Here is a 19,310-nt window from a genome sequence, read left to right as displayed (position 1 = left end):
GGACCATGCCCGGCATATTGAAAGCACTCATTAAATGTTAGGAATTTTTACTGTCCTTGCTATTAGGTTTTTATTTATTATAATAAACAAATATTTCATGATCCAAATGGCTTCCGGCAAGTATAGTGAACTGTCGGTAAATGTAGATTATTATGAATTTTAACTTTTTGCCCTCCAAAATGGGAATTAGAGAACAATGTAAGCAAATGTATTGGCCTTATTTTAGTGTTTGAGTATATTATTTAGATCTTGATTTAAAGAGGCAGACACTGGGTACTGTACTGCCATTCTTATAAGTCTTCAACTTATTAGTCTAACCCTCTTTTTTCCTCAGGCCTGAGTAACACTTGCTCATCTTGAATCTTTATAAAGTTGTTGGGGCTTGTCCACACTTAACACAACTTTGGAGCTTTAGAGAAACTTAACATCACGTTGGCATGCTAGACGCTATCGTTTACTCTGATTACAAGGAGAGCCCAGCTATTCAGTTGAGTTCCCCATACTTCCTTGATTTAATAACCAACTTCTCCAGTTTGTGCAGCTTCCTGGATTCTTGGAGCTGAAATGATTGTTAGTTTCCATTATAATAAGCGGTCTCTAATGTAACAACTGAAATACCCTGCTAGAGGGTAGTAGTCTCCTTCTCTTCAGGTTCTACCTTATCTTTGTGTCCTTGAGCTGCAGCAAGAGAGGACAATCACAGGTTGCTGATTATCTTTTTGTCATCAGAAGGAAAATTTCCTTGTGCCTTACCTCTTCACCATCATTGTTCTTTCAAACTAGAACTTCCCCCCAGGTTAATATACATTTTACCTTCTTTCTAGTTTGTTTGTTTGTTTGTTTGTTTTTGCGGTATGCGGGCTTCTCACTGTTGTGGCCTCTCCCGTTGCGGAGCACAGGCTCCGGACGCGCAGGCTCAGCGGCCATGGCTCACAGGCCCAGCCGCTCCGTGGCACGTGGGATCCTCCCGGACCGGGGCACGAACCCATGTCTCCTGCATCGGCAGGTGGACTCTCAACCACTGCGCCACGAGGGAAGCCCTCTAGTTTTTGTTTTTTTTTTTAATTTTATTTATTTATTTATTCATTTATTTATGGCTGTGTTGGCTCTTCGTTTCTGTGTGAGGGCTTTCTCTAGTTGCGGCAAGTGGGGGCCACTCCTCATCGCGGTGCGCGGGCCTCTCACTATCGCGGCCTCTCGCTGCGGAGCACAGGCTCCAGACGCGCAGGCTCAGTATTTGTGGCTCACGGGGCTAGCCGCTCCGCGGCATGCGGATCTTCCCAGACCAGGGCTCGAACCCGTGTCCCCTGCATTGGCAGGCAGACTCCCAACCACTGCGCCACCAGGGAAGCCCCCCTCTAGTTTTTAAAACAAACTTATTTCTGTTAATTTCTCTGAACATAGTTTGTAAAGAATCAAGAAGCTTGTCTCCTGCCCTGCTTACCCCCTCATGGTTACAGTCCTCAGAGATAACCATCCCCTCTACCCCTGTTTAAGTAGTTTCTTCTGGTAATTACCTCCCTATTTATAAATACAATGCTCTTACGGGTCTCGGTGTTACAACTTCTGCACATTTTCTACTCATTTCCTGCATGTTAGATGAAGCTTCAGCATCCACATGCACACGTGCCTGCACACGCACACCTCTACCCCTTCTCCCTCTGCCATTTCCCCATCACAGTGTTTGGCTAAATCATTGGGCAGTGTTTGTTGCTGACTCTGGATATTATTCATTGCTAAGCCTAGTTCAGTTGTCCTTTCTTGTATATTTGCTTAGTTTTCTATGTAATTATTGCTAATTTTTTACAAATGATCCAACAGCTCTATCAAATACATATCATTATTTTGCCCATCTTTGCTCTCTTTACTCAGACTTAAGCCTTTTTTTTTTTTGCCTGCATTGGGTCTTTGTTGCTGCGCACAGGCTTTCTCTAGTTGCAGCGAGAGTGGGCTACTCTTCATTGTGGTATGCGAACTTCTTATTTCGGTGGCTTCTCTTGTTGCGGAGCACGGGCTCTAGGTGCGTGGGCTTCAGTAGTTGCAGCACGTGAGCTCAGTAGTTGCGACACATGGGCCCTAGAGCGCGCAAACTTCAGTAGTTGTGGCGTGTGGGCTCAGTAGTTGTGGTGCGTGGGCTTCAGTAGTTGCGGCTCGTGGGCTGTAGAGCGCAGGCTCATTAGTTGTGGCGCCTGGGCTTAGTTGCTCTGCGGCATGTGGGATCTTCCTGGACCAGGGATCGAACCCGTGTCCCCTGCATTGGCAGGCGGATTCTTAACCACTGCGCCACCAGAGAAGTCCCAGATTTCAGCCTTTGATACCTATATTCTTTTTATCCTTGTCAGTTTTTTTTTACTCCTTGACTATCACTTTAGTGAGATTTCAGGAGGAAGATGTTTGTGATCATTCTGTTATATTTGATTGAAAATTATTTTTACATTTTCATCTCTAAAAGGGGCTGTTCTATTTAAAAGACTGTGCCCTTTATCACAATTTTTTTAACTTATATTTTATTTAGTTATATTTGATACATTACATGGTTCAAAATTCAAAAGGTACCAAAAGATACAGAGTAAAAAGTCTCTTCTCTCTTATCTATCCTCTAGTCACTCCATTTCCCTCCCTAGAAACAACCAATATCATTGGTTACTTGTGTATCCTTACAGAACTATTTATTAGTGTATAAATGTGTGTATGTATTTCCCCTTTGTACACAAATTGTTGAATTCTATACACATAGTTTTGTACCTTGCATTTCACTTAACAATAGATATTAGTATTTATTCCATAAAAGTTCTTTAAAAGCTTCTTCATTTTTTTTATGGATGTCTTTCTTTGTCTGACTTATTCACTTAGCATAATTCTCTCATGGTCCACCCATGTTGTTGAAAATGTTAAGATTTCTTTCTTTTTCATGGCTGAATAGTATTCCATTGTGTGTGTGTGTGTGTGTGTGTGTGTGTGTGTGTGTGTGTGTGTGTGTGTGTGTACACCATGTCTTCTTTGTCCATTCATTCATTGATGGACTTTTAGATTGTTTTCGTATCTTGGCTATTGTAAACAATGCTGTAATGAACATAGGAGTGCATGTATCTTTTTGAGTTTGTGTTTTTGTTTTCTTTGGATAAATGCCTGGTAGTGGAATTGCTAGGTCATATGGTAGTTCGATTTTTAATTTTTTCAGGAACCTCCATACTGTTTTCCACAGTAGCCATACCAATTTACAGTCCTACTGACGGTACACGAGAGTCTCCTTTTCTCCACATCCTCTCCAACACTTGTTATATCTTGTCTTTTTGATAATAGTCTTCTAACAGGTGTGAGGTGGTATCTCATTGTGGTTTTGATTTATATTTCCTTGATGATTAGTGATGTTGAACATCTTTTCATGTGCCTCTTGGCAGTCTGTATGTCTTCTTTGGGAAAAGTGCCTATTCAGATCATCTGCCCATTTTTTAATCGGATTTTTTTTTTTTGCTGTTGAGTTGTACGACTCTTACAGTTTTTTAATAACAAGTTTTTGAGATATAATGCATATACCATACGATTCACCCATGTAAAATATACAATTCAGTGTTTTTTATTATATTCACAGAGTGTGTAACCATCACCATAATTAATTTTAGAATGTTTTACCCTCCATAAAGAAACTCCATATCGTTAGCAGTCAGTCCCTATTCCTCCCCACCAACTCCCACAGCCCTAAGCGACCACTGACCCTACTTTCTGTTTGTAAATTTGCCTATTTTGGACATTTTCATATAAATGGAATCATTCAATATGTGGGGAGTTGTGTTTCTTACAGTTTTCTGCAGAAATACCTGAGAAATTAAAGTGAGTAGGTGGTTTCCAAGTTGATGTGGGTATTTTGGAAGGTAGGTTGTTGTCTGCCCAGGGGAATAAACCTGGTTAGTTTTAAAGTGGGGATGACGTAGCAGATTCCTGGGATAGAGCCAGTCAGCAAAGACATTTAGGATTAGACTGTCTTTCCTACGATGCAAGAGCACTGTGTAAAGTGAGACCTAAACTATGGTGACTGCCCAAGGTCTGCAGAATCGCTGAGCAGCACGCTGAGGGATCATCTTGAAGTCGACACTGGATCAGAATACATTTCTGGCTTTGTAATGAAAGTCTTTGGGGGAAAAAAAACCAGTTATTTTACAAAGTTGACTGTCTCTATTTTGTCGCATAAAGTACTTTCAATAATATTTTTTCAGTTGGTTAATTTGCCTTATCCTGTGCTTTGCCCCAAAACACAGATCAGAACGCTTTCATGAACTCCTGCCAGATTTGGTTCACCTTTGCTTTCTCTGTATCTTATCTGTTACACCACATCTTGAAATGCATAGTCATTTTCCTGTGATCAGAGCAGGAGCAGGTATCTCTCACATAATCATTTGGTCCTTGTTGCCGAAGGGATTGTTGTGTCATGTTTCCTTAAAGCTAGTGCTGACCCAGAAATTACCCTGTTTTCATATTACAAAGGAGAGGCCAAGGGGTATATGAAGGTTATGGTCAGGCTTCCTCAGTTGTCAAAATTCAAAAAACTTTTCAAAGAAGAAACAAAACAGCCACACAAAATCTCATCCCTTTAAATTGTTGTATAGTCTTAACCATCATATGTGATTCTCTTCACTGCTCCGTCTAAGAGTAAGGAAGGAACCATTGTCCTCTAGGGATTCATAAAGTCATAGGTGGCAACTGTATCCTGAGAAGGTAAACTCAGACAGTCAGAGAGCCATTTGGCAGCAGTCCATGGAGCAGGCCAGCAGGAAGATAAACAATTGCTAACCTGGGACTGTGGGAAGCAAGGAAATTGTACTTTGCTATTGGCAACCTTTTTATGTAAGATTGGGAGAATTAATGCTCCCTGGTGGAACTAAAAGTTTGGCATTATAGGAAAAGTTTTTTTAAAAAATCTGAATTTGTTTCTTTAACCTGAAGAAGGATATATTAGGATTCCTTTGGTTGAAAAAAAATCAAACTGGCATAAGCATAAAAGGATATTTATTGGCTTACGTATCCAAAGGTTCTAGTGAGTAAATGTATAATTGGATCCCGGGGCTCAAAGCATGACACAGTTCTCTCCTTTTCTCCTTTCCTCTCTTGGCTTGACCCTCCTCTGTGTTTGCACCATTTTGGGGTTGACGTTCTCCACATGATGGCCACTGGCAGCTCCTGGTTAATCACTTCTACAGGCACAAACAAGAAGACGAAACAAAACAATCCCCCCTCCCTCCCCACACACACACAGACTCCAGGAGCTCATCTTTCCTGGTAGTTCCAAAATTGGCTCCAGGATTGAGTGTCTTCCCCCATTCCTGAACCAAACATTGTGGTGGTGATGGCATGGAATATCCTAAGGCAGCCTTGACATGAGTTTGTTAACACATGAAGAGAGAGAAAGTGGGTAGTTACCCCCACTCAAACTACATAGACTGAGAGTAGGGAAGGGATATTTCCCAAAGGAACAGCAGGTGTTGTTACCAGAAGAGAGAGTAGATGCTGTGTGCAACCAAAATGCCTGTCTGCTACAGAGAGGAAATCAAGAGCTCATTTGGTTTTGAAGTATACAGCAGGATATTCTCATAGAAGTAAATAACTTCTCTGCTAAAGATTAGTGAGATAAAAATAGGCATAAATGACAGTAGAAGGGACTTTAGTAGTAGATGTTTTTCAGAAAAGCTAGATATAGATCAAATTTTTATAGAGCAAATCCCATTTTACGACTGAGTTCCATTATGAAGTCACAACTATATTCCTAAAAGAAAACAAATCCACTGAATTTCGAGTTAGGAACTTCTGGTGAAGAAGTAGTTATGACTGCTACAGATCTATAATACGTACCAGGCCTTGTTATATATCAGTGATAAAACATCTGCCAGCGTTGCAGTTACCAACTATCAATTCACTTTTCCTTTGGGCTCTTTTAGAATGTGGAAGCTGTTTCCTTCATTTATCCTTTTCTTAGCTGCAGACATTTTTCCTATGCTAGGAGGTCTAACTCCGCCTTGGACCTCCAAAAACTTACCCCTCGTTTTGCGTCATAGAGCTACCTACAAATGCAGTGTCACATTTTGCCAACAAGGAAGCTGTCTAATTCAGGTTCTGCCACAGCCTGAAACTCCCTGAAGAGCAGAGCTTCTGTTTATGTAAAACCGTAGGCCACATAAAGGAAGACAGGGCTTCCCTGGTGACGCAGTGGTTGAGAATCTGCCTGCTAATGCAGGGGACATGGGTTCGAGCCCCGGTCTGGGAGGATCCCACATGCCGTGGAGCAACTAGGCCCGTGAGCCACAATTACTGAGCCTGCGCGTCTGGAGCCTGTGCTCCGCAACAAGAGAAGCCGCGATAGTGAGAGGCCTGTGCACCATGATGAAGAGTGGCCCCCGCTTGCCACAACTAGAGAAAGCCCTCGCACAGAAACAAAGACGCTACACAGCAAAAATAAATAAATAAATTAATAAACTCCTACCCCCAACATCAAAAAAAAAAAAAAAAGGAAGACAGATGTGGCTTAAGACCCACATGCAGAGACTTCCCAGGCTTTTCAGGCAATGAAAAGGTACAGGGGTGAGGAGGGCAGAAAAGAGGATGGACAAGCAGGTGTAGCCCTCAGCAGTTGCATCGCCTTGGTGTATATCTATTTATAAGAGAATGGAACTCCAACCTATAACATAGAAAACAGTATATAGACTTTGCCTGCAAGACTTTCAAATTAAATGGAAGAATGGTAAACTCAGATAAAAAATAATTATAGATTTCTCAAGCATTTATATTATTCCTTCCCCATCTTCTCTTTCTTAATTCCTGAAATTTATATCAAGACTGTATCTTTGTACCCTTTTATTCATTCATTCATTTGACAAATAGTTATTGAGCACTTGTTATGTGCTGGCACTCTTCTAGGCATTGAGGCTACAGTGGGGGACAAAACAAAATCCTTGACTTTGTAGAGTTCACATTCTGAGGACAGCAGTCAATAAATAAACAAGTATATATAATTTCAGGTACTGTTAAGTGCTAAGAAGAACAATGAAGCAGGGTGAGAAGGATAAAGAGTGGTAGAAGAAGAATCCTGTCATTTCATATATGATGAATGTGGTATTTGAACAGAGACATGATGGGCTTTTAGGAGCAAGCCATGGGCTACCTGGAGGAGGAGCAGCCTAGGCAGAGGGAGAAGTCAGGCGAAGATGCTGGGTCCAGAGCAGCGTGGTCTACAGCTAGGAGTTCCAGCCACAGTTGCTAGAGGACAGTGAGGAAGGGAGAGCGTGGTAAGAGGTGAGGTCAGAGGCAGAGCAAAGGCAGGTGGGGGATGGGGGCTGCTCATATTAAGGGAAGAAGGGAAACCAGTGACGGTTTGGGCAGAAGAATGATGAGGTCTGACTCATCTTAACCAGATAGTTCCAGCTGCAGTGCAGGAATAGGGTAGAAGCACGGAGACCAATCGGGATTTTTGAAAAAAATCAGGCCAGAAATAATGGACCGGAGTGGTTGAAGTAGAGGTGGTGAGAAGCATTCTCACCCTGGGTGTAGTTTGAGACCTGAGTTTCCTTCCTTCATTTGTTTTTTTCCTTTTTCCTCACTATTCTTATTTTATTTTATTTTTTTTGCGGTACGTGGGCCTCTCACCGTTGTGGCCTCTCCCGTTGCGGAGCACAGGCTCCGGATGCGCAGGCTCAGCGGCCATGGCTCACGGGCCCAGCCGCTCCGCGGCATGTGGGATCCTCCCAGACCGGGGCACGAACCTGCATCCCCTGCATCGGCAGGTGGACTCTCAACCACTGCGCCACCAGGGAAGCCCTTCCTCACTATTCTTTAGAGTATAGTACGTAACCCCTCCCCCCAAGTAATGGAATTTGTATTTATATAGTTTTGAGACTAGGGGCTTTATTTCTGGTCCTGTCTTAGTCGTGTCTCGCCTCCTCTGTCAGCCCCTGTAAAGTTTACTTGATATGGGGTTGGGCTCAGATAATGATAACACTGCTGCAGATTCTACATCTAGGAGTTCTGGCGTGATGGGAGAGGGGATCAGCAAGGACTAGGAAGGGAGACCCAAGAGCAGGATCTTCCTACTTCTGATCAGGGAACTCAGCTGGAAGCACAGTCTACTACTAATCATGCCCAGCATGTGCATTCCTTATTTCCTTACAGAAATTGTTCTCATCACTGACAGTTTTACAGAGAAAACTCATACTGGGGTAGAGAACTGCAGCAAAGACAGGAAGCACTGCTGTGCTTCAGGCTGATGTGTGGGCAGCGACGATACTTGTCATAGAACCTTAGTGTCTCAGACTGGGAAGGCTCCCTCGAGGACATTTGATCCGGTCTTCTCCCACTGCTGTGTAAACCCCTGCCATGATATGTAATCATCTAGCCTCTGCTTCCAGAGTCTAGAATCCATAGATCATAGAATGTCAGTGCTGAAAGAGACCTTAGAGATCATATTGGCCTGAGACTAGAAGAATCCAGGAGTGTGAACTCTCAGACCCATGTTCTTTCCACTCACAATGTTGTCACTCCAAATACAGGGCAGCTCTTGCTGGTAGAATGACAGAGGTGGGTTTAAATGTCTCTGTTTTCATCCCATCACAGGCTGTCTGGGCTTATTTTCTTTTCAGTGCTGAACAGTAATGAATCCTTTCTTTTTATTTTCAACCCTAGGGGTTGCCCTCCTCTCAGATGTGTACCCTGAGAAAATCTTGCCTGGCTTGTTGGCACAGTATGATGGCGGTAAAGACAAGCACACACTGGAGACCAGAATGAAAGTCGGGGAAATCCTGATGCGAATTGTCAGGGCATTAGGTGAGTTTTCTTGTTCCAGCATCTGGAACGGGGTCAGGGAGCAGTATGGCTGTGGAACCAAAGTCTGTGCACCTGGAGGCTTGTTATGCTAGCAAGGTGAGGACAATTTGGGGGCTGAGGTGAGTTACTTCCTGTTCAAGGATTTAGCAAATGTCCAACACGCACCAAGAGATTGGCAGCAATAGTGCCCATTCTTCTACAACTGCTTAGTCTCCCCCCCTGAGCTATGTTGGGGCCCTGATTTTCCTCAGAGCTGGAATGAGAAGTTTCCCACTTGCTGAGCAGCAGCAACCATGAAAAGAAGGGGAATGTCAGACAGGGAAAGAAGAGTGCTAACTCTGGTTGAATGACTTCTGTGTGCCAGGTCCTCTACGTGTATATAATCTCATCTAATTTTCCCAAGAAATTCTATAAAGAGGCGGTTGTTGGGCCCATTTTATAGATGAGGAAACTGTAGCACAGGGACCTTCAGCAATTTGTTCAAGACTCATTCAGCTGGTAAATAGTAGTGCTAAGAATTGAACCTACCAACTCAAAGGAAGTTGCTCAAAACCACCCAAGCTGAGAGTTGTAAAGCCATGGGCTCTAGAGTCATACTGCTTGGGATCAAATCCCAAGCTGCTGCTTATCAGCTTTGTGATCATGGGAATGTTTCTCAACCTCTGGTGCCTCAGTGTCCTCATATATAAAAAGAGGATATTAATAGCACTTACCTCATATGGCTATTGTAAGGATTAAATTTTACTCTTTACCCACTAGGGGAAGATTTTGAAAAACAAACTAGCTTTGGGATTCCCTGGCGGTCCAGTGGTTAGGACTCTGCGCTTCCAGTGCAGGGGGCGCGGGTTCAATCCCTGGTCGGGGAACTAAGATCCCGCATGCTGCACGGCATGGCTAAAAACCCCCAAAAAACAACAAACTAACTTTTGCCTCTTGTATCAAGAGTTTACGTTGAGTTCTTCCTTCGCCAGCATTTTTAAGGATTTCCAAAGATTCCACATAACCATGCATCATTTCCACGGACGTAGCCCTTAATTTTCCTAATTTCTGGGTGACCCTCTGGCTAAAGAAGATAGAACCTAGATCTCCAACCACTTAAATTCTTTTATCACTGAAAGGAAAATCTCATGAGAGTGAAATTAAAAGATTTTTTTTCTGCCCTTTGAAGAAGGGCGAACTTTCTATATTTGCCTTAGTCTTAAACATGGGTCTGGTACATACCAGACAAGTGCACCATTATGAGAAATGATTCTCTCACAATAGGTGTGAGTGTTAACTTTACCCTATTACAGGATCAAATGCACCTCTGACTTCCATTTGTGTGTATCATTGTGATCATCGATCTGAGAAGGATGCGTCTGATACATCAACAAAACATGTCTGTTCTCTGTAACTTCTGGTAGACCGCTATCATTGGCGTGATAAACGCTGAAAAGGCACATTTCTCCATCTCCACAGGCCAGTCCAAATCATTTCCTGTGGTGAGATTGAAGGTGGGGATGAAGGACTAGGTTGAGTGGGAGAGAGGCCTTGCTCCTCCTTACATAGTCCTATAATTAGCCCAATTTCCAAAACTGCCTTCTGGCATTTCAAAGCATATTCCATCAGTTCTCAAAGTTCTAATCTTCCTGTAGCCTACTCTAACAAGTATCCAGCTGTAAACGTTGCCTTAGCTTTAACTGCTACTTTCTAATTCACCTAACCAACTTGTCCGGGTGCATAGATGAGATGGCTGACTGAAATCCTTGAAGTGAAATTAAAGCCCATTTTTACAACATAGCCAATGTCCTCAGTTTACTATTGGTGTGGAAATCCTTGTGACAGCCAATTTATAAGACTTCTTTAATAAGTACCCTAGTTTCAGTGGTCCAGGCCTTGTGCTCTCCCCATCCCCAGCTCTTCTTTGCAGCAGGGGGAGTTCCATGGGAACACAGGCCCATAGGTAGGAGCCAGGTGCAGTACTACCGCTTCCTCTTGGCTTCAGTTCCCTAACCACATCTACTTTTCATCCTGCCACTAGACAATGGTGAAAAATCAGCAGGAGCTTTTTTTTTCTTTTCATTAAAAAAAAAAAAAAGATTGAAGTATCATATACATATAGAAAAGTATATAAAGTACACTAATTTTAATAGTGTAGTTTTATGGTTCTCTACATATCTGCCATCACCTAGATCAGTACAGAGAAACTTTTAATAACCCATAAAGTTTCCTTTTTTCCCTTCCTAAGCTATACCTGCCCCAGAGGTAAGCACTATTCCGACTTTTTATCAGCATCAGTTTATTTTGATTGTCCTTGAACCTCATTTTTAAAATTTTTTTATTTATTTATTATTTTTGGCTGCGTTAGGTCTTCGTTGCTGCGCGGGCTTTCTCTAGTTGCAGAGAGCGGGGGCTACTCTTCGTTGCGGTGCTCAGCCTTCTCATTGCGGTGGCTTTTCTTGTTGCGGAGCACAGGCTCTAGGTGCGTGGGCTTCAGTAGTCGTGGCACGCAGGCTCTAGAGCGCAGGCTCAGTAGTTGTGGTGCACGGGCTTAGTTGCTCCGTGGCATGTGTGATCTTCCCGGACCAGGGCTTGAACCCGTGTCCTCTGCATTAGCAGGCGGATTCTTAACCACTGTGCCCCCAGGGAAGTCTGAACCTCATTTTAATGGAATTAAATCCCCATGTTTCCAGTAAGTTGATAGATACGGACACTTGGCTAAATTTGGGTCAAATTTTAGGGGGCAAGAATATTTCATAGGCTGTGCTGTGTATTGTATTTCCTGTTGTCTCACATTACAAGGCGTATGATGTCTGGTGTCTCATTTTAGTGATGTGAAGATTGATCAGTGGTGTTTCTAGTAGGATACATCCATAATAAACTTCCCCATCAACCTTCCTCCTATTGGTTTTAAGTAACCACTGGTGATTGTTGCCTAGATTGTTGCTGTTATTTCATAGAGGTTACACTTTTTTACACATTAGGAAACAGATACAGAGACGGGTACTAACTTGCCTAATGTTACATAGCTAATTAATGATGGATCCAAACTTTCAATCCAGACATTCTGACTCCAGACCCAGTCTCTTACCCAATACACAATACTGTATCCTGAAAATTTTCCCATGTCATTAAGCATCTTTTTCCTGTCATTAACACACATTTTCCACATCCTCTATAATTTTTAATGATTGCATGAGACTATATCATTTGAATGTATCATAATTTTTTTCAACTGACCAGCTTACAGGTTGTTCTAATTTTTCACTATTATGAATTACGTTAAGATGAATATTCTTGTAGCTAAATCTTTGTGCAGATCCACGATAATTTCCTAGGAAAAATTTCTGAAAGTAGAATTTCTTAAAAGCATGTGCATATTTTAAAACATATTTATTGCTAAATTATCTTCCCAAGAGATTGTGCCAGTTTATATTTTAATGTTTGAGAATATTTGTACCCTCATCAGCACTATGTATGCTATGTGTTATTTTTATCAAGCACATATATAAAGAAATGTTATTGTGTTTTTATTTCCATTTATTCAATTGACAGGGTTAAATATTTTTCATATTTTTATTAGCTAAATTTTTGTGTGTGTGGAGGGTGTATGTGTGTGTGTGTGAATTGCCTGTTCCTATCCTTTCTTCATTTTTCCATTGGGGTGTTGATTTTGTTATTTAATTTGTAAAAGCTTTATATATTTACAGATCTTGAACCACTGACATTTATGTTGTAAATATTTTCTTTGGTTTATTTACATTTTAGTTATGTTCATATTTTCTGTTTTGTTTGTTTTGAAATGTAGAAGTTTTTTATTTTGATGTAGGCAAATCTATCTTTTCTTTTATGGTTTCTCTCTTACATAGAAAGGCTTTCTTAAACCAACATTTTATAAGTATGAATCTATATATTTTAATCTGTACTCCTCAACATAGAAAATATGATGGAAGAATTTTGGTTTCATTTCTTTTATTTAAGGAACTATTTAGTTTTTTTATTGTACTTTTAGAAATTTAATCTTAATGCATTGCTAAATTACTGGTCACTCCAAATGTTTGTCCATCTGTTTCCTCTTATATGGTCCAATGTCGATGTTGACAATAACCTGTGAGCTGTTATATGTCATTGCATTTTTTTAAAACTTCTTTTAAATGTATAACATTAAATAACTGTGCCTAAGATATTGAATTGGTAATTGGGACAATACCTGACAAGTGGAATTAAAGCAAAGGGTATTGAGTACATCTGTAAGGATATTTCCTTCTGAGATTGCCTAGAGCATTATTCCTGATCTGATACAGACTACACTCTTTTCTCACATATGCCAGATGAAGTATCTTCTCTCTCTTCAGCAGAGCTGAACAAACACTACCCAGTTCTTTGTTCCTCTAGACCAGTGATTCTCAAATGGGGGAGTGGGGGGAAGAATTTGCCCCCCAGGGGACATTGGCAATGTCTGGAGACATTTTTAGTTGTTACAACTGGGGGCAGGGGGGACGTTACTGGCATTTAATGGGTACAGGCCAGGGAAGTTTCTAAACATCCTACAGTGCACAGGACAGCCCCCTGCAACCAAGAATGATCTGGCCCAGAATGTCAGTAGGGCTCCTGCTGATGCACCCTGTTGTAGAACTCATGTTCTGCTTTATAACATCACTCAGATATGTTAGTTACATCCAAGACTGCCACATACAATTGTGCAGGTTGTTCTCAGATTCAAAAAGTCCAAGAGGCATTATTGTATGAATGGCAGGGCCTGGAGCTGTACAGTACTCACCTGTGCAGTCATCCTGGTGGCCTTGACTGAATTCTACCCTATCCTACATCTCAGTTACATCTTAGATTGCCATCTCACTGGAGAGAGCTTGAAAAAGTTATTCATTCCTTCCTGTAATTACAAATCCTCTTGGATGTGGGAGGTTCTGCACATGGCTCATCTTATCTATTTTATACCAATTTTATGAGCATACTTTTTAGTGGATAGCCTTTTCTGATATCTGCTGAATATAGGAGTGTGTGTCCTTATTATAGAGCCTGTGGCCACCTTTGAAGTGATTACATATGCCTCCTTTTTCATTTAATGGACCATTATATGAACTAAAGTATATTTTTAAATTATCCCTTGTATTTAGGGAATGTTTTATATCCTTTGCTGATATTTATTTCTCATTCTAAGGAAAAAGAGAAATAAATGAAATTGCTTTTTACTTGTATGTGAATTTGAATTTCAAGCTTGGATCAGAAGTCCTTGATGGAAAAACAGTTTCCTCCTCTGCCTATAGTAATACTCAGACATTCTCTGAATTCTGATCTCCTGCTTTTGTCAAGTCTAAATCATATAAATTCCTGGGTTATTTGGTAGCTCTTTCTAATGCTCAAAGCTCTTTTTTTAATCTTTTTTTTTTTAATTGGGGTATAGTTGCTTTACAGTGTTGTGTTAGTTTCTGCTGCACAGCGAAGTGAATCAGCTGTATGTATACATATATCCCCTCTCTTTTAGATTTCCTTCCCATTTAGGTCACCACAGAGCACTGCATAGGGTTCCTTGTGCTATATAACAGGTTCTCATTAGTTTTTTATCTTGAATATGTTTATTTTTTTCTTAATCTTGAGAGCAGAGGCATCAATGTAGTTCAGTTCAAAAATGTTTTTTGAGTAGGCACTGAATGGCTGGTTCTGTGCCTGGGGCTGGAAATAGGAGCACGAAAAAGCCACTGTCTCTTCCTTCAAGGAGCTTATAGTTTAATCAGAGCCGTCAACTCATACACAGTTCTTCTAAGGTGACCTGCTAATTTAGGGAGAGGCCTGTGTAGGGTATTATGGGAGCTCAGAGGAAACGGTCTTGTCTGTCTTTTTCTCTTTGGGACCCTGCAGTTGAATGTGGCAAAGTTCTTTGGGGCTACATCAGTTCCTCATCGTTATCAAGAACAGCAGGTCAGTTTTTGAAAAATGGCTTTGTATGTTAACTTTCAGAGATTTTCAACTCACAGCATAGCCTGAAGGTGAAAAGGTGGGTTGTTTGTGTGAATAATTGGATACTTGTCTGGGAGTTCAGCATTCATAGATTTCAGCAGCAATGAATAACAGTCAAGGATTAGAGTTCACATATTTTGAAAGGAGAATTTTTCAGCAAAATTCAGAGAATTAAATGAAATGCTTCTTGCCAAGTTTGCCTAGGTTAGCATCAGTATAGTTCAGTTCAACAAATACTTACATTAATATAAATTGGAAATACTAATCTGGCCAAAATTGAAAGTTGGAGCCCAGACCGAATAATTTTTTTTCTTCTCTTCCTCCTTCTGTTTTTCTTCCTCATGTCAATTTTTCTGAGAGATATAACTTTAAAGTCTATTCTTAGACCTTTCCCTTCCTAATTGTATCAGTAATACGTGATAATTTTGGACACTTTGGAAAATATTAAAAAGTGTAAAGAAAATAATCACCAATAGTCTCACCATTCAGAAGTAACCACTCTTTGTTTATATTTTGATGTTTCCTTCTAGTTTCTTTTTCTTTCTCAGACTTGTAATTACATTGTACATATCCTGCTTTTTAAAAAATTTAACATTATAAGCACTTTTCCATGTCATTAAATATTTCTTGAAAATATAAGATTTATTGGTTGTTATAATTAATAACCTGAATTTATCATAATTTTATTTAATTATCTTCTAGAAAGATATTGTTTAATTAGGTGGTTCCAGTTCCTTACTTTATGAGGAACTTTATGAGGATTATAAGAAGTGTGCTATTGATTATTCTTATACGTAAATCCTTTGGTGAATCTTTGATTCTTTCCTTAGGATTGGTTCTTAGAAAAAAATTACTAGGTCACAGTATGTGCCTGCTTTTAAGGCTCTTGATATTTAGTGCTAAGTTGCCTTCCAGAAAGGGATCTTCTTGTCAGCAGTGAATGAGACTGCTAATGTCTCACAGAGAAAAATTATTCCATGGCTTCAGACCTATCCTCTAACCCTGACCAGCTATCTCTAAAATGTGTACCTTTGCTCCCAGAATGAATGGAGGAACCTGTCAGAGAATGTTGGCGGTGGGTGGGTGGATGAAGGGAAGGAGGTCAGGGAAGGACTGATGGATGGATGCATGACTCAGTGTGAACCCATTGCTGCCCTAGAAGAACAACTCAGATCTGATAGTGTCACCATGACTTATAAAGCACAGCACTTATTTTTAGAGGCAGAACGTAGTCTTCTAATCAGCAAGCTCAGACAAGTTCTAGTTTACTCTCGGTCAGGAACTTCTAAAAATGAGAGCAGGAATAGAAAGCCATATTCACGTTGCTTCATCTTAAGAGTACCTTCAGTGAAGTCTGTAAGAAAGATCAGGAATTAATATTTGGAAAGAGGAAGGAGGGGAGAGAACTAAATCTCAGGTCTGTTGGAGTGTGCCACGGCAACTAGAATGACACTGGGAATGCGGGGACAAAGCAGCTTATACTTCTAGGTTAGAAGGTACCTTTTCTCAAATTCCTCTATATGCCAGGGGAAGGGTAGGTCCTGGGCTTTAGGGTATATTTCTAACTCTTACAACCTGCAGAACACCCTTATTTAATGTGCTTTATCAACTCTTTTCCATATCACCTGCTTAATTTTTTTTTTTTTTTTTTTTTTTTTTTTGTGGTACGCGGGCCTCTCACTGTTGTGGCCTCTCCCGTTGCAGAGCACAGGTTCTGGACGCGCAGGCTCAGCGGCCACGGCTCACGGGCCCAGCCGCTCCACGGCATGTGGGATCTTTCCGGACCGGGGCATGAACCCGTGTCCCCTGCATCGGCAGGCGGACTCTCAACCACTGCGCCACCAGGGAAGCCCTATGTTGACTTTAAATGGAAGTCACAGAGATTTTAAGGAGGGAAGAATTAATCATAATTACATTTTAGCAAAATCATTTTGGCTGCTATGTGAAGGATGAGCGTGGGACAAGACTAGAAGCAGGTAGACTCATAGGATGTTGTTGGGCAATCTGGGAACGAGATGATGATGGATATTGAATGAGGATTTACATGTGAGAAAGAAGGCAAATGATGTCCCCAGATAGGAAAGAAAGCATGAGAACAAAAGTGGGATGCCTGTGTTGTGAATGGAGGACTTGACCTGTCTCCGTATAGCAAGTTGTGTTGGGTGCCTTGGGTAGTAAGGCTAGATGGAGAGGGTGGGCAGACCACAGAGAGCCTTGAAGACTGGGCAGAGGAGTTAGGACTTGATGTGATGGGCATTTGGGAATCACTATGGTTTCTTAAGAAAGGAAGCCACGTGATGACAGTTTTTTTTGTTTGTTTGTTTTTTTGCGGTATGTGGGCCTCTCACTGTTGTGGCCTCTCCTGTTGCGGAGCACAGGCTCCAGACGCACAGGCTCAGCGGCCATGGCTCACGGGCCTAGCCGCTCCGCAGCATGTGGGATCTTCCCGGACCCGTGTCCCCTGCATCGGCAGGTGGACTCTCAACCACTGTGCCACCAGGGAAGCCCTCTGCTGTTATTTTTATTTTCAGTGTCTTCATACTTTTGTCTTCTCATCTCACACCCCTAGTTCCAATTGAGAGTAAATTAAAGCATTAATTTGGATCCTTTATTGTGTCTGTGAAAGGACACAGGACAGTGAAACATCTGATTTTCTCTTTTATTTACAAGTTTTAAAATAGATTCTTGGATTTGAAATAGATTCTTGCATTCACTTTGACTTATGGGCTTGCAAGAAAGTAAACCAACTAATTAGAATATAATGTTCCCTTTAAAAGAAGTTGTAACTTCATTTTCTTTTTGCTTGACCTGATGTGGTAAAGACTGATTTCATAGCAGTTGAAGGATCTTCTGTTAATAATTTAAACATAAAGTTATATTCTCAGGCCACAGGCTTCCTGATTTATGTTTGTCAATATTATGAGGCTAACTAACTCTTGGGCATGCTTTAACGAGTTTGAACATTTATGTAGGGAATTAAATTAATTAAGTCACTGGAATGGTTTTACTACTTTCATCATTACAGAATTGTAAAGAGAGTCTCCTTCATTTAAAATATCTAGTTTTTATCTTCTTTCATATTTTAAAATAACTTGCCATAAACCTGGAACTTTTCCTTTCTTGTGATCACATTTCTGGGCTTTACTTTGTTAATTCCACCCTTCAAGAAAATTCCACCATGTTTCTGAAGTCTGTTACTGTCTCAAGCACACTTTTTAGGAGAACGAATCTCTTTTTCTTGTCAGTAACACACTAGGGTAGAGTCATTTGTTGTAGATTTTCCTTGTAGGGTAACTTTGTATAAACTGAAAGTTTATATGCTGTTTAAACCAATCTTGGCGTTCAATGAGCTGTTGAGATGGAACGAGTAAGGTAGTTAATACATAACCATAGAAGTCTTGGCATCCTCTGTTTCAAACTGTCTTTGTTTCTGCGTTACTTTAGTTCATTGAGTTGCTGAAAATCCAGTGGTACAAAGCATTTCCCGTACATTGTTTTACTTTGTCCAAAAGATATTTATCTGTGGTTCTTATTTGCACATCGCTCTTATTTGAAGACAAGGAAAGAAAACATCCTTTTGCGAGTCAAAGTGTAAAGTAGGGTCTTCTCCCTCTCCTTTCAGTGCCCCTTGCTTACCTTTTTTTTCTTCTCCCCTCCCACTTAAAACTTTCTTCCACTAGAAACTCATCAAATTTCAGAAATTCTTTCATATCTTTCTTTTGCCTTCCCAGCTTGTAAAAAGGAGGTAACAGGTATATTAATATTTACTCAGGTGTGGATGACAGCCTCCTATTACGCTGCCCTTCTTGGGGTGGTTTTGCATTTTGAGTAAGGAGGCTATTTAGTCTAAAGAAATAAAGTTGTAATGATTAAATAGACTCTGAAGCAATACAGATTGCTAATAGAAGAAATATTTGGAGGCAGGAAGGTCTGTGTGTCTCTTTAAAGCATACCTGGTAAGTCACTTGCACCAACAATAGCACTACTAACAAGTTTGTTTTTCTTTAATAACTTGTCCCACAGAGATCTTCCCTTGGTTACATCTAAGCCTGTCAAAGTTTGTCTACCTGCATCTTGCCTCCAAATCATCCATGCCTATGTGGTCTGTGTGATGAGATACAATGAAATTAGAACCAGAAAAGGGAGGGCTAAGAGGCCCTGAAATCTTTGCTAACCTACTTCTAGCTCAGAGTCACCTCTTGGCTACATTACCTTAAAAAGGATAACAGTGTGAATGGAACACCAAAAGCAGCAGATCAGCAATTAGCCTGAGGGAGAAAAGTGGGTCCTGACATGTAGACATCAGCAGGGGGGACTCTCCAGGGACTACTCAGCATTCTTGCCCAGTGACTACCTCGACCCGCCTCCCTGGCAAGCCCCATCAAGACCAGAAGATGGCTTTGGCTTCAGCCCTCTAATGCCCTAACGTACATCAAGTATATGGCTTTAGCAGCTTTCACAAGGCCATTTATCAGTCATCTCCTCCTGTTAGGAAATCAGAAGTGTTACCACTTTGAAGATGGTAAAGAAGAGGGGAATTTTTTTTGTTC

The 19,310-nt window shown here is 41.0% G+C and overlaps 1 protein-coding gene across 1 annotated transcript in view; it reads left to right on the top strand.

Annotated features, from left to right (window-relative positions):
- Positions 1 to 19,310, top strand: part of TANGO6 (transport and golgi organization 6 homolog) — a 168,422-nt gene that overhangs the window by 94,983 nt on the left and 54,129 nt on the right. The window contains exon 15 of the mRNA XM_079723876.1: positions 8,665 to 8,805. Coding sequence (XP_079580002.1) covers positions 8,665 to 8,805 — 141 coding nt within the window. The remainder of the gene's footprint in view (positions 1 to 8,664; positions 8,806 to 19,310) is intronic.

Source organism: Hyperoodon ampullatus (genome assembly GCF_949752795.1).
Source record: "Hyperoodon ampullatus genome assembly, chromosome: 18".
NCBI classification, from domain to species: Eukaryota; Metazoa; Chordata; class Mammalia; order Artiodactyla; family Ziphiidae; genus Hyperoodon; species Hyperoodon ampullatus.
The sequence above is the reverse complement of the archived record's forward strand: the minus strand, read 5'-3'. Positions and strand labels throughout refer to the sequence as shown.